At 34.8% G+C, this 15898-nt stretch overlaps 1 protein-coding gene across 1 annotated transcript; it reads right to left on the reverse strand.

Moving 5' to 3' along the window:
• Positions 1-2093: 2093 nt before the first annotated feature.
• LOC138329073 (cytochrome P450 3A29-like) lies at positions 2094-14804 on the reverse strand. The gene is made up of 14 exons (XM_069275797.1): positions 14649-14804; positions 13372-13468; positions 10123-10175; positions 9347-9443; positions 9029-9145; positions 8618-8712; positions 7786-7934; positions 7274-7401; positions 6899-7019; positions 6163-6320; positions 5802-5890; positions 4306-4443; positions 3873-4035; positions 2094-3639 (listed from the first exon to the last, which is right to left on the reverse strand). The coding sequence occupies exons 1-14, from the start codon at positions 14717-14719 to the stop codon at positions 3562-3564; spliced, it is 1554 nt and encodes a 517-aa protein (XP_069131898.1). The 5' UTR covers positions 14720-14804; the 3' UTR covers positions 2094-3561.
• Positions 14805-15898: the final 1094 nt, after the last annotated feature.

Consider the following 15898-nt stretch of genomic DNA (forward strand, 5'->3'; position numbering starts at 1 on the left):
TCAACCCAATTGCATTGTATTAAAGGTTAAAAACAATCTGAAATGTTTATTACAAGCAGACTCTAAATTGAAATGAAATAGGATTCTACATCAGACACATTGATGTTTAAAAAGGAAAGCGTTTTATTAGATGGTATATAAACACAAAATATCCGGTAAACTGAATGATATTGAATATGTGTTTTAACAAGTTTAACAAAATCCTAGTTAACTAGCATTTTATCAAATTGGAGAACAACGTTTTCTAGGAATGAAAATTTAGTTTAAGGTTTAAGACTCCGTTTAAACTAGTGATATGTGTATACCTATATATCAATTCTTAGGCGTACTTGAACATAACTAAAAAGTATCTATGTATCCGTCTTAACCTTAGATATTATTGATGTTATGCCTAAGAAGTGATATATAGGTATATAAAATATCTATAGTTTAAACCTAGTCTTAAACCTTAATGCTAAGCGTGTAAATAGTTTTGTTCGGATTATCGGCGTTGAAGGCGTCAGCTATGGCGTCATTTGGAAATAATAGTTCATGCTTTTTTTAGATTATGTTCAAGGTACTAGGATCATATATACGAATATAGTTTACTCGCGAAACAGTTCCTTTGAATACCGCAAAGCCTTATTTCATGCAGATATCTTTTTTCAGATCATTGTACATAGTGCCATAACGTAAGCTCTTCTATGTGACCTATATCCACATGTTTCTGGTATAAGAGCGTGACCGATAAAATTTTTGATTTGATTAATGTTGATGGTCTATCTACTCTTTCAGTTAACTTCATATAAATTCCTCACATCGAAACCAGCGCTTTTCCGAGATATAATTTAAAATCACAAATAATTTATGATAAATCTAATAAATAATCTTAAGGTGATGATACGACCGAGATCAACACATACTGGGAAACCTTTATAAAATAAGAAAATATACAGGTATAACAGAAAATGCTATTACTAATAAGATCATTGTTATTCCTTAACGCTTACATATTACCAATGAAAAGAACGTGAAGGTACGATTTCTTATGAGGAACCTCTCAAAAGCTGCCCCACCGACCAGCGGTCAGTAAAAGGACGTCCTTATATGACCATGACTGTTAATAGGACATAACACTAAACACACCAAACCAGATACAAAAACATATGACAAATATCATCACTTCCAGTTACACAGATTGAGGTTGGCATAAGGGCCCCGTGGATTATGTTATATTTTCAAAGTATGACATTTTTTGTGACCATTACACATCATGTTCTCGTCTGTAATAAATTCTATACAGCCGTAACAAGGCGAATTTCACAAGGTACATGTACTTAATATTTTTTTTTACATTTTATCAATCCAAGCTTTCTTAAGAAATAGATTTTTATGTTGTTGAGGTTATGAGGGTATAATGATAATGGGGCACGTGTAAATTATGTAACCCTGGCGAAGCCAGGTTACATAAATTTACACGGGCTCCATTATCATTATACCCTCATAACCTCAACAAAATAAAAATCTATTCCTTATATTTACAGCTTTTCACGTAAATGAATATTATTTATTCTCGCGACAGTTGCATATTTTTTATCAAAATACCCATATTTTTACTCTTCCGTCATCGTCAACGAATTCGATTGAACAGCTGATTGGAATCGAGTCATTTATACGTTCCCACAAAAAGTGAGGTCATGACCCCACGTTGCTACGCCATCGACTATTCCCGTAACAGTGGAATCGCCGCACGTGTTGTACTATCATTATATACTGATAATGAAAATACTAGAAAGCATGGTTATTGAGCCCATGTCAGTGCAACTTGTAAATATATAAATTTAACTGTTTAAAACCATTCACAGGCTATGACAAACATGTTGTATGCTTTATAAACATCAAAAATAATTACATTTTCACTTTGATCCACCTCGAAGAAACTAGTAAACTCATATCACTTCATTTCTCATTGAAGATACGGGGTCACGCGCCGACCTCTGACCGGCGTGAGAATACATTTTAACATTGTTTACATTATTGTGACATAGTCAATGAACCTTTTGCGATGCTGCCTAAAGTAATATCACTGTACATATATAACACAGACAAACATGCTTGATATAAAGTGATATTAGAAATCGTCATTACAATGCAGATAAATAAGAAGAACACGCATACTTTGAAGAAACGTTGACTTAGGCCCAAGCCCCCGGGAAGTGCTGAAAATAACCAACGGCGTGAGGTTCACCACGCATCTGTGTCAAGTGGGCATGATCGAACGCGAATCTTTACGATAATAAACAATACAATATACATTTGGTGACATACATGTAGAAACGATATATTCCATGAAAAAGACACCCAACCTTTAAACAGAGTTCATTGGCATTAGGCCTAACCGTACATTATCAAAATCCACCACAATTCAGGGTCGTTAGTGACTGCCAACATTTCAAATCGATTTTTCTCTACTTACGTCATTCAGAATTTAATCCTAAAACTCCGGTTGACCATGAAATTATCAAATTTCAAGAATAACACAGAAGCCTTCCAGTGATGCCCTCCGACAAAATCCATCATTAAACACATTTTATTGATCACCAAAAGCTTATGCTATTTGACTGCATCGCATACCATAGACACAGGGGTTGTGTTTTACACTAAGTTTAGTTAATAAATATTTAAATGTCAGCTACAAATAATTACTATGCGAAAATACCACACTCATTTACAGTCTATAATTATTGAAATTGAGGTTAACATGTTTCATTATGTGTACAGATACAAGCTGTTTGACATTTCACTAGTCGTCATTCTTCAAAACTGAATTCCTTATTCACTGCACTATCAGTACTGCTCATTAAGTTCTATATTGAAAGCGACATACGAATATTTGTATGATAAAATGTAAGCCAATAATTCTTGTAAATGAAAAAAAAATCAAATCTTTTATTTCAATCGGAATAGCGTCATCTTCTGAAGAATGAAGCTATTTCGGAACTATATTTTGTGTTGCCGTGACGACGAGAAGAACATAAATAGCATATTAACGATTCTTCCTGATTCTACAATTTGCAAATTACAGCACGTATAACTTATAAAGAAACCGTCAATGAACCCTGAACAATACGATGATTTTCATCAGTCAAATGTTGCAAAAGCTGTCAAAACGACAACACCATTAGTGTTTGCGCAACTTAAGAGCAGAAGTAACAGACATTCTTATTTTCATGTATGTCAAAAGTAATAACATTTTGAGTAGCATGATATATATAATGTTAATACAATCGCCATCTTGAAATTACATGGCTTGGTCTGGGTACAAAGGCAAATTATACACACATCAAAGTATTTGTTTGCAATCTTTGTAATGTAAATAAAACACTTTTTGATAGGATAACTTAATATGCACATTTTCCCTAGGAAAGGTAAAGGAAACTCTACATGTTACAGATATATACATACTTACCGACGCTACATAATAACACTAATATCGGATCACACGTTAGTAACTTAAATGGCTAATCATCATTTTACCACCATGTTGTTAGCAAATGGGGGAATATTTTGACAACGTCTGTTTTATTGTTCGATTGCCTCTAGCTTCAACCAGGCTTGCGTGGGCTTCAGTACTGCCTTCTCTTCCATCTTTGGTGGGACCTGTAAAAGGCACATTCGACTCAGATCCCAAATGGTATATCGAGGGCTATGTCTCTTTAGATTTTATTAAAGTTTTATCCAAATACTTCTTTCATGTATTTTAAGAACCATCATTTTGCGTGTATAGCAGAATAGACTTTAAAATTTGGTACTGACATTGAGTTACAATTACGATACATGTCATATTTCACATTTTGAGTGTTAATAAAGTAGCGAAAATTTTATATACTTACATCAGTTTTAGTACCGACACACAACCGGAAGTTTCGTACCATGGTCGCAGTAGCCATTTTGGCCTCCATTAAAGCTAATCGCATACCAATACAGTTTCGAGGGCCATATCCGAAAGGTAGATAGTCCAAGGGACCGTGGTGTTCTCTCTGAGATGGTGAGAACCTTTTATACAATAAATTACAATAGAGCTAGAAACCAGTATCGGGAAAAACGTTGTATCCATGGATGATCAATCATTAGAATGCAAAATAAGTCAGAAAAATAAAAATAATACAGGAGAACCATGATGACATTCTGTCATCTATAAGTCCATATTCATCCGGAGTGACATTATAACAATCAACATCCACAGTCTGCTGACAAAAAATCATCATACAAAAATAGAGCAAACATATTCATCAATTTATTCCAAACCTGCAATCAATGATATACCTTTCTGGATTGAAAACTTTCGGATTCTCCCACACTTCCGGATCATGATGTATTGCGTACACTGGTACCATAACCGCCATCCCAGCAGGTATTGTAATGTCCTTGACCTTTGTAGTTCGCACACACATTCTGTTAAATCTGTAATAACAACATTTGCCTGTGTACACCACTTTTTTTCTTTCTGGCTACATTTAACATTGACGTTTTCTGTTAATGTTTTGCAAGACTTTTGTACCTTTGATATAAAAATTTTTTACCTTGTGTTGGTATTCTCGACATGGTAAATCGTGGTAAGACTTTGGAGAAATATCCAAGTATCGTGTCGAATCGAGCATAGTTTCCAACTATGTGATCAAGGTCATTGTGTTTAAAATGTGGTTTATTATAATAAAATAAATCTTACTTACTATGCCCACCACTCTAACATTACATTACATTCAAAGCTTAAAACTATTAACACATACATGTAACAACTTCGAAATACATACAAACAAGGATTGAAATGATGAAAATATAGCTAACCACACATTATGTGGTACCTTGAGACTTATCTTACGTTCATAATTACCAATAACGCTGAAAAGGCTTTTGATATGTTCCCGTGTATACGTTTGTTGATATTTTGTATTCATTATCCGTGTGATTAAGATTAAATTTGAATTGAATTTAAATTGCATAGTGTCATTAATCAAATTTGCCTGAAGATATTAGACTGAGCACTGGTATAGCTCATGTAAGGGAAAAGTTCGAAGAGACATACAGCAAATCGCTAGTAATCGACAGTATAATCACTAGGAACCATACAGTCAATTTCGTGTCGACCAGCTATAAACTATACAGAAGCCCCCGAATAACAGACATGATTGTGGAAATTCTAAATAGTAATTTCTTTTATACATTGTAAGGATAACTCTGTCTTTTACAAGGGTACGGAAAAGACAGGCGTCTTTTGTCGGCGACATTGATTTTGACGCACTACGACGTCTTATAATGGCGGCGCTTTGGAAATGTTTCTAAAAAATGCATTTTTATAATGCTTTGTTTAAGTATGGGAAAAAAATTGGGTATATATTAACCCTCGTGAAAGATTTTGGCCGCCAAAATCTTTCACGTCCGTTGAGATATCCCTGTCCACTTGACAGACCCATGCAGGATTATTGTTCTCCCATAATTAGAAAGACAATTAATGGCGTCTCCGCATCTATCGATGACATTATTGTTAGGCGCGTGTGAGCTGTCCTTACCACGGTAAAAGACAGAATTATATATTCCCTATCAACCGCGGGATAACCCTGTCAAGTATGGGAGAAAACCCTGTCAAGTAGACAGCCTTCTTTAAATAAAGTGTTAATCACGTGCAATCGTTCTATTTCCACAGTACTGACAGAGATCTGGTTACTACAGTTGTCAACCATTTTTCCGTGAGGTACAATTTATCGCCTAATTTCGCGACAGAGCTGAAACGTGATTTCAAATATTTTTATTTCGTGACCTACCTCATGGCTGGAGGATACAGTCTGAGGCTCTCGTTGATACACATGTCGAGATACTGAAGTTTTCTGATGTTCTCAAAGTCAATAGCATCCTTTAAATGAGTCAAAGGACATAACATTCGAGTGTTTCATACATTTCACTGAATAATTACAACAGTATGCTCCAGGTTATATTTATACATGAAAATGTCGTTCTATTAAAAGAAGGTATCAGGTAGGTTATATTTATACATGAAAATGTCGTTCTATTAAAAGAAGGTATCAGGTAGGCGTTTTCACATATTATATATATATGGATATCTCTGAACTAATAATTTTTAATTAATTTAAGACTATTCCATTTTTATGTAAAACCGTGACTTACGGATCCAATTTCTTCCTCAATTTCCTTGCGCAGTTTTTCCTGACAATCTGGATGGGTAGCGAGGTTGAATGCAATCATTGTCAGTGTTATAGCCGTAGTTTCATATCCGGCAACAAAGAACAATTCGGAATTCCCCAGGATTTCATCAAACGTTAAACCTGAACATATGCATGGACAGTTTCAAGACATGATTAAGTACTTATGTGTAAACAATGTTTTGCAATATGGCAGCCATCTTTAAGTTTGAACGATCAGAGAATAAAAAAATACTTGTCTTTTTCAGTATTATTCCATACGATGTGTAGCGAAATTTTGAAAATGGTCTTATTCAAGAAAATTATGATTGCATATTCATCTCATTACATGTAAATGACGGTTGTAGCTGCCTTGTGTCGGTGCTCAAAAATGTCTACACTGAGCCGCCATCTGGGCTATAAATTCCGACATTAAAATAATACCACATGGCTAAGGCACCCAGTAAATTGCCATACTAGTTTCAATTCATTTCGTGAAAGGAAAGAAATTTAAAAGTATATCCCACGGTGGCTATAAGTTAGATAACTTGATGCATCTAATTACAGCTATTCTGTGCCCCATTCAATCTTCTCACTGAAAAACATTTCGACGAACTTTCAAAGAGTTTTTGATCATGTCGGTATTCTACATACTTTTTTAAAGCCTGTGGTTTGGTAAGAGACTTGTTAAATAATTTAGAGTGATTAAAAGTATCCTGTACCTTTGTGGTTATTTCTATTTAACAACATAGCATCGTCTTTATCTTCCTCATCCTCAGGATCTACCTCCAGTCTACCTTCCTGAGCGTCAACAGCCAACTGTAAGAAGTCCTTCCTACCTTCCTGTAGTATTTATAAAACATTCTGTTGCTTTTTGCTTGCTTTTTTTTAAATCGAGTCCTTCTGGCATCGCAGAACAAAAGACCATGGAATGAAAGATTATTTTTCTTAATATGAAGTTCGAAATAGCATTCATTAACTTGGGAATTATCTATGAATAGTATATTTTTAAAATTAAAATTTGAAATAGAAAAATATCAGAATAACTTAACATTTATGTGTTGGACGAAACTATAATTTCCCTGTTATTTCCTTACCCCTTTGCTACGTTTTTTTCTATCATTAACAAGCCCGGTAGTCAATTTACGAAAGTAAGCCATGCTGTCTTTTGGAAAAATACTGATGCCGAGTTTGCCTAGCAATGGTCTTAGCATAGGAAAGAATACTGAAAATGAAAAAGGAAACATGTTTTGTGGCTTAAAGTAAACAACGCACGATTTCAAAAGATCAAATATTTTAGATTTCACCACGTGACGTCCACAAACTGAGATAAGGGTTAATGCAGTCATATGTCGGTTATTATTCAATATACGAATCATAGTTTGTCGTTTACGTTACGACACTTAGTTCAAAGGTCTGTTCGGATCTCCTTTTCAGATATGGATTTCGTTGAACAGACATTACAGAAGAAGAGAGCAACGTTATATATATGAATACTGCGTTTCAAGGACGACACGAACGTTTAGTGTGCAGTACTGAGTTTTGCGTTAATAAGTTAAGTAAAATATGAAGACTGAAAAAAACAACTTTTAGTTGAGATTCTACTCACTGGCGACAAGCATCCAGGGTTTAGTCACTGATATATCAAACATCTTCTTGGCATGTATAACAAAGAGGTCGTCAGGGTTACCTTGGGAGTCCACGTGGATACCAAAGGCCGTGGAGCTAATGACATCCATGGTGAAGCCAGCAAATAACCTGTACAACGGATTAATATAAGGCAAAAAAATAATATGTCTGTTTAGGGTTACCCGACCGACCCTAATTTTTTACCCCTGACCCTATTTTTTCAACTTTTCTAGGAATTAAAAAAAAAATCAAGATTTCAACCTCAGACTCCGGTTTCGGCCATTATTTTAGAGTGAAAGACACAATTAAACAAAATAAAATAATAAAATAAAAGCATCCGGACCTACCGTGCCTATTTTTTACCCAATGTAACCCTAAACAGACATATTGTTTTTTTCGGCCTCATCAATTGGGGAATACTTCATCAGTGGACGATATCATCATTTTTTTATTGCTAAAAAGACTACAACTTTTATACTTTTGATCGAGATCGGCTTTATCAATGTGAACAACAAACATTTTTTCATCACATAGAATAGTTATTTTTTTAAACGGTCGGTGAAAATCTTTCCATGCAGAAATCAATTCATGAGTATACAGTATCTTTGCTTCCTTTTAAGACGCTGTTACGGTAAGTAGGGTTGTAATATCTATTTATTTTGACCATAATATTTAAGCAACATTAAGGTCATTGTTTTGTCTTCATAATGAACAACTTTGGTTTAGCATGCAGTGTCAATATACTAACGTTAATATCCAACGAAAACGTGTACGATACATGCAAATATTTCAACTTGTTTTGACAAAGTCACCTTCTCATTTCCACTTGGCCATTCTCCCCAGATTTCATTGCTTTTTGAGCAGTTTGAATAAGAGTTTGACACGCTTCCTGGATCAAAGGCATCATCTGAATAAATGCAAAAATTTGGACGCTTAAGATTGGTCAATTAATATGTATTTAATACTTACAAAATGATAAATAAAGTGTTATATTTTTCTATATTCTTGAAATATGTGTTTGTAAACAAGTAATAGAAATCTTCTAGAGCGCAGAGAACGCATCTTTTGTGGCTGTTTCGAGATATTAGACATTGGCTGTACTGTCGATTAGTCCCACATACCAGTTTTATGACGTCGCAATTACGGTTTCGAAGTTGATATATAGTTTTATGAATTTAAGTGTCTTTATAATGTACCTTAATTATCATAAGATGAATACACACCTGCTTAAGTTTTCCTGATGAAAATGTTGGAGTGATAACGCTCCGGTTTTGTTTCCAGTGGGAACCTTTAATATTTGTGAGTCCATGCTCTAGATCGCCACCGAATCCTTCAATTGTCTAGTTTTAAATTGTGAAAAAGTTTATAGAAAATTAAACATTTACTGAAAACTTAAAACATTACTCGAGCTTGAAATCATGTGAATGACCCTTTTAAGGCTACAAAGATGATTCTCGAAAATAAACCTCAGCGAATAAGTTCCGATCAGTAAGTCGCGAAATTTTATTCCCGTTAAAAATACGAACTATACAGTGACTTACCCGTCGGTCTGTAAAGTTATTGAACTGCTTCACCAGAATTTCTCTTAACATCTCTTTATCTGCAACCACTAAGTTCGTAGACATTACATCAAACGTTCTACAAAAACATAGCAAAACGTGAAATCAACAAGATATGAAATTCCTAAGGATATACTAATGGCAGCTATGTATTTAGTATCATTCTGTGTTTTATAAGGGTGCAGCCCTTCGTGCCCGAAGATACAGATACACGAAAATAAAAGAAAAACACAATCTTCAAAATTCAATCCTACACACTGACAGCTTCAGTTTACGGCCGCCATTTTTTCATACATATGGGGAGGTTGTGCGTTGCTCCGGTACTGCTCTCCCCAGTAAATATATATTTAACTAGTGCAAATGCATAACAGGAGTAATTAAACTTTTTTTTTAAATAATAATAATAACACTTTGAAAGTTAAAAGCTATAGAATGCAGTCAAAATCTCCACCAAGGAATCATGACGTCACATAACCTCAACAAATGGCGCGAAATCATAGGATTCGCTTACGTGGCACTCCAGGCCTTGAATGGACACAAAGAAATCCAAATCTTTGAGTTCATTTCTTTGAGTTTATGCTATATACTTCTATAGTTTAAAGTGCGTCCTTTTATTTCTAAATTATGTCTTCTACATGAAATAGAAGATAAGATAAACAAGTAGAGCTTCGCTCTTCCTATGTCGTGTATGATTCATATTAAAACATCTGGATGTGCCCTTTAAGGCCTTGCCTTCAGTCATATTACAAAACACTTACCCAAAAACTTTTCCGTATTTCTGAATGGATTTAATGTCAAATCCACGAATACCCTGTTTAAAAGAAGTTTTAAAAGTAATAATAAAAACGAAGAATAACTTGTACAATATTTAATTATTCACTATGCATTTTCTGGTTTAGAAAAAACCGTCATTTCATCCCCAATTAAATCCGTTTTTCCTGAGATTTCAATCTGCTTAATGCTCATTTCCTTTGGCGGTAGATTAGTTAAAGGATTAACCTATTACTTTGCTTAGTTTATGAGATGATAAACCCAGTGGAGCAGGAAGCATTTACGTACAATTTACCGACTGCTCTATTGGGTTTATCATCTCATAAACTAAGCAATGTAAGTGGTTAATCCTTATATTTACAATATTTACTTAAACAAAAATATCAACCAAAACGTCAGATACGATCATTTACCTGTGCTATTCGCCGTCAAAATTATACTACCGTCATGTTTATCCATAAACAACAGCTATTCAAAAAAGCACGCTGTTGACTGATAGCTTAATCCCGCCCATTCTTCCATGACGTCACAAAAATAGTTCTCATATAGCAACAATACATACAAAAAATAAACGTGTTTTATTGTATGTCTTCGATTGTCTCGTACATGTGTTATTTGTAAACATTAATACGTGATTTTGTGGAATGTCAAAGGAAGTCCGCCAATGTTTACAGGTATTCATACGTACCGAATCGGGTCACGTTCTGCACTCAAGTTATTGGGAAATAAAAAATATGTCGCAACATAGTTTATCGATACGGAAACATTGGCAATTATAAACTAGATTTGATCGCGATCAAAACACGGGATTTCCACCTATGTAATGATATAAGTAACGTTAGCGAACAGACGATTGGTTGAACGAACGGACGATCTCACTCAATATTAATCAGAGAGCGTTTCTTACGAAAGCAGTCTGGTTCAACCGAAAAACAGATTTAGGGGAATCCCCCTTTGGGCACAAGATTTCATAGAGAGGTGAATATATAGGAGCCTGCTGATTGGATATATTCAGGGTACATTAGTTAATGGTTAATGTGTGGGTCGGGCAATAGATGTAGATGTAAAATTTGTAAAGAATTTTGATGTGAATTTGTTTGGTTCTGTGGTTGCAAAACTGCCGTGTATTTCCCCAACATAGCACCGGTTTTGCTTAAACAGCCGGTGTCACATGTGACAGCTCTGCCACACACATAAAAGGTTTTGAAACTGTCAGTTATTGGGTTTGTGCATTACCTTTCTTTGATTAAATGTACATCCTATTAATAGTTAGGTTCACGTAAGGACGGTCTCCCATACATGCGGTGTAGCTACACATGTACATGTACGTGTATTAACGCAAACATGGCGATTGTGTACATTGTTCATGCAGAACTTAAAACATCTCGAAATTATAGTATTCAAGTTGGGTATAGGTAATAACCAGCCAAATGAGAAAAAAAGACCTTCGAAACGGCCCGTGTGTTACGAAGATTGAGCCCAGGACAGAAATTTAACCCGGCCGCTGATTGGCTGGCTTATTATGAATTTCAAAAGTAAAAATGTTTTCTGACAGGTAATTATTCCTTGATAACCATGATATGAATTTGGAAATTCAGATTGAGATTTAGGTTCAAAATATCAATTTTGATAATGAATAGGTAAAAACATTAGAATTTCAGGTTTTTTAAAAGTGCAAAAATTCTCCTTTTCTTATGAAGATCTTGGACCAATGCGGAATAACACGTACAGTTAGAGTTTTAGTATTATATACCGATTATCTCCCTTTGGCCACATGCCACATCATGTAATCACAACTCAAAATCGCTGAAAGTTCTATACCTCCGCCATTTTGAATCATATGACATTGAAATTGGTCATTTTATGTGTCTGAAAGCATGATCTTTCACATCCAATTCAAAACATTTCACCTTTGAATTTTCATGAATTACGCTAAAATTTTACGTTAAAAAATGAACGAAACGCCATATTCGGAGGTCTATATTTCCGCCATTTTCAAATTCATGTCTTTGAAATTAAAAACCTGTACAGACAATAGGCTAAAGCTAACATTTACAAAAAATCAACACCCTACATGAGACGATAAAGGCCCTACGAGCTCACAAACAACGGACAAAAATAAGAAAATGAAACAAATTGCCATATTTGGAGAGCTATATTTTCGCCATTTTTCTATATAACTTCTTTAAAATAAATAACTTTTGAAGACAAAAGTTCATACAACATAGGTATGAAAAATCAACACTGTACATACAGGTTTAAAGGCGCTAAAACGTCTCGGGCAAGGACAAATATAAACTAAAAATTCGATTTTTGATGTCCTATATCTCCGCCATTTTTGATCATATGACCTTGAAATTGGTCATTTTATGTTCCTGAGAGCATGATCTGTCATATGCGCTATTCAAAACTTTTCTGTGACAAATTTCGTTTTTGACCTTTGTTTGACCCCGTAGCGAACTCTTGACCTTGACATAATCTCTGATAACATGGCATGGGAAAAGCACGCGCAATGTCAAGATCTGTCTGAATAACTAAACGTGAACCATGTACAGCGTACGGTAAGGAAGTAATGAGCGTTTAAACTTCGTTCCGAAAAATTTGTTTTTTACGTCTGTGACCTTGACCTTGAACCTTATCGTACAAAATCGAACTTACGTTTCAAGCTCTCATGTACATACATAACGTGTCCAAATTTGAGCGCCGTACCTTGTTCCGTTCGTGAGAAAGAGTGTTAAGATGGTTTCGTGGAAATAATAAGAATAATAATAATAAGAAAAAACAGAACAATAACAATAGGGATTTCCATCCTTAATGGAAATCCCTAATAATTAAAGGATATTGCAATATGTTTTAATGTGCAGCTTTTTTAAAACGCTGCATTCTGCAAGGTGGCGTTCTTTGACCAATGCTTTTCAATTCGATGTGAATATAGAAAAAGTGGTGTTGATACATCTAAACACATGTGTTTTTATTTACGGTGATGTGTACAAAGAGTAAATGACTAAACGGCACTGCTTATCATTTATATAAGGGACTTTAGTGGTCATATAAAATTGAGTGTTCGATATAATGGCAAGGCAATCAACGCTATTTCAACGATTTGACTGTTTTATGTAAACAGGGTCAAGAAAAACGTGTAAACATGTAATACAACACCAATATCAAGTAGTATCAACATAAATATGTTGTCAAGGAAAGGTGCTTTAAGGTAAACTCAGATAAAATATACTGACCTGTTTCACCATGGAAACCAGGTTACCAACAATGGGTCGAGGTGTCGGTCCTGGTATCCCCATCTTCTTAAACGTCCAGAAGTCACGGCTCATCATACTGTAAGTAGATCAAGTCATTGATTTGGATTTCGGAGTTAAAATGTGATTATATGTTAAAATGTTCCTTATCTATGACTTATTCAAATATAATTAGGGGCTTTTGCTATTGCCTTTACATCATATACCATAGACGATAAATTCGAATAGATCCATATACATTTAAATAATATTATTTTTTTTAAGTATTATCTCACTTTATTGTATCCGATACTCATAGTGATATATTCTGCATGCAAAACCAGTAAAGTATCTACAGCATACGTACCCGTACCCAAGCTCAAACTGCATGTTAAAAAGCGTGTGGCTAAAAATATATTGCGTATCTCAATTACAACACTGAAGTTTGATCTCCTATAGAAAACCAATGAACCTTTATTTACACAAACTCTGTAGCTCTTTATCCCGGCATGACACAGGACCCATATCAGGTCTCTATGTCTCTTGGATAATAAGAGGTCGTTTAAAGATTTTCACCTTTTTGACCCCTGTGACCTTGAATGAAGGTCTAGGTCATTCGTTTGAACGAAATTGGTTGCCCTTCATCCAAGCATGCCACACATCCAATAGCAGGTCCCTAGGCTTCTTGGTTATTAAGAAGAAGTCGTTTAAAGATTTAGGCCTATACCATTTGATTCATGTGACCTTGAATTAAGGTTGTAGCCCTTCATCCCAGCATGTCATAGATCCAATATCATGTCTCTAGGCATCATAGTTATTAAACAGAAGTCGTATAAAGATATGTCAGCCTATATGACCCCAGTGACCTTGAATAAAGGTCAAGGTCATTCATTTAAATAAACTTGGCAGCCCTTTATCCGGGCATGCCACTGGCCATATTAGGTCTTGGTTATTAGGATGAAATTGTTTAAAAGATTTTAGCCTATTTAATTTGATTCATGTGACCTTGAATGAAGGTTAAGGTCATTCACTTGAACAAACTTGGAATAATTCGTTTAAAGATTCTCACCTTTTTGACCCATGTAACCTTGAATGAAGGTCAGTGTCATTCAATTAAACTAAGTCGGTAGCCTTTTATAGCGGCAGGTGAGCTAAAAATAATCCTATAAACAACAGTATTGTTATATCCTGAGTAGATCAAGACCAACATACTCGATCATAACGCAGGCAAAACGATGTTATTCTTAACATATACATTATTGTTATACATAATTACTTACTAGGTATACAGAATGATAGCCACCAGTGTCAGTATCACCCAGGCAGGCACACATATCCCGAGGACGTCCATCTTAGCTGGTCCTCAAATAACAGTATTACCTGGTAATACCCCGGTGTTTTATCTCCCGAACAGCCTTGAACTTTTACATGAACAGATATGCGACAACACGATACAGTACACCTTCCTAGGTAAACCTACTCAGTTGTCATATTACAATGTTACCTAATACTGCATGTTTTATTTTGGGGCACAGAACGTCGTTGTATTTTTCCATTTTTCAAATATATTTCGGGTTGGCTTTTCCATGTTTGAATTATTTCACTATGATAAGAAGTTTAAAAATATATTTGTAGGATACCTTAGAAGCTGGTTGGTTTAGTATAAAAAATAATTGTTGTTTTTCATACAGACCTAAGTTTGTTTTGTAAAAGCCAATCAAAGTACTCAAAGTACTGCAACTACAACGTAGCAGAAAGAGAAAAATTACAATGAAATCAAATGAATTTGATGAGTTCAGTAGTCTGCCACATTTTAATTTTAAGCTCGGTTGATTATGGGACATTTGATACATTATACGCCATTCTGGATTTGTGAATAAAAAAATGTTTTTTCCTTATTATACATATCTGACTTATTCATTATAAATCATCAAGCTGTTAGGCAGATGTCCCCTTCCCCAGAAAACATGCACATACCGTATGTCTTAGAAACTTCAGCTGAATTGAAGGCTTTGTGTATCTATATATGTATCAGCAGTCTAATGTGGCTGGTGACTGGGTGTAACCGACTTTGATATCAAATTTATCAGTTATATTCAACTGATCACAGAAAATACATATATAATGTATGTGTATGTTTTGTTTGACATGTTTTTCAGTTAAAATTTCTACATAAAATAAACAATTTCAAAATAAAGAAAGCTTTTAAGTCTTATATTCATTAAAAATTAGTATCTGTCTTACACTCTAGACTCTTGTGTCGCACACCTATGTAGGTAAAACATGCAAACATGAGGGCAGCCTGATCAATAAACATTTAAAGCATTATTTTAATGTACACAGGAAGAAACTCTGATAAGTTTACTTTTTAACTCTGGGGTTTTCATTGTCATTAACAGAGATTATGTAAGTTAGACACAGGAGTCACCACCTGTGTGTACAGACAGTCAGGGAGTAGGTGTATGTATATTCTACACACAGGCTATGTGAATTCCACCAATCAGAAGGCAAATGCAGTAAAGGGAATGCC

The sequence above is a fragment of the Argopecten irradians genome, chromosome 8 (genome assembly GCF_041381155.1).
Source record: "Argopecten irradians isolate NY chromosome 8, Ai_NY, whole genome shotgun sequence".
NCBI classification, from domain to species: Eukaryota; Metazoa; Mollusca; class Bivalvia; order Pectinida; family Pectinidae; genus Argopecten; species Argopecten irradians.

Excerpts from the sequence above, each read along its gene's own strand:
- LOC138329073 (XM_069275797.1), bottom strand. The coding sequence starts at position 14,719 with ATGGACGTCCTCGGGATATGTGTGCCTGCCTGGGTGATACTGACACTG. Across the intron at positions 7,020-7,273 it reads GAAAAAAACGTAGCAAAGGG|GAAGGTAGGAAGGACTTCTT; the intron begins GTAAGGAAATAA and ends TAAATACTACAG. Across the intron at positions 4,036-4,305 it reads AAAGTTTTCAATCCAGAAAG|GTTCTCACCATCTCAGAGAG; the intron begins GTATATCATTGA and ends ATTGTATAAAAG.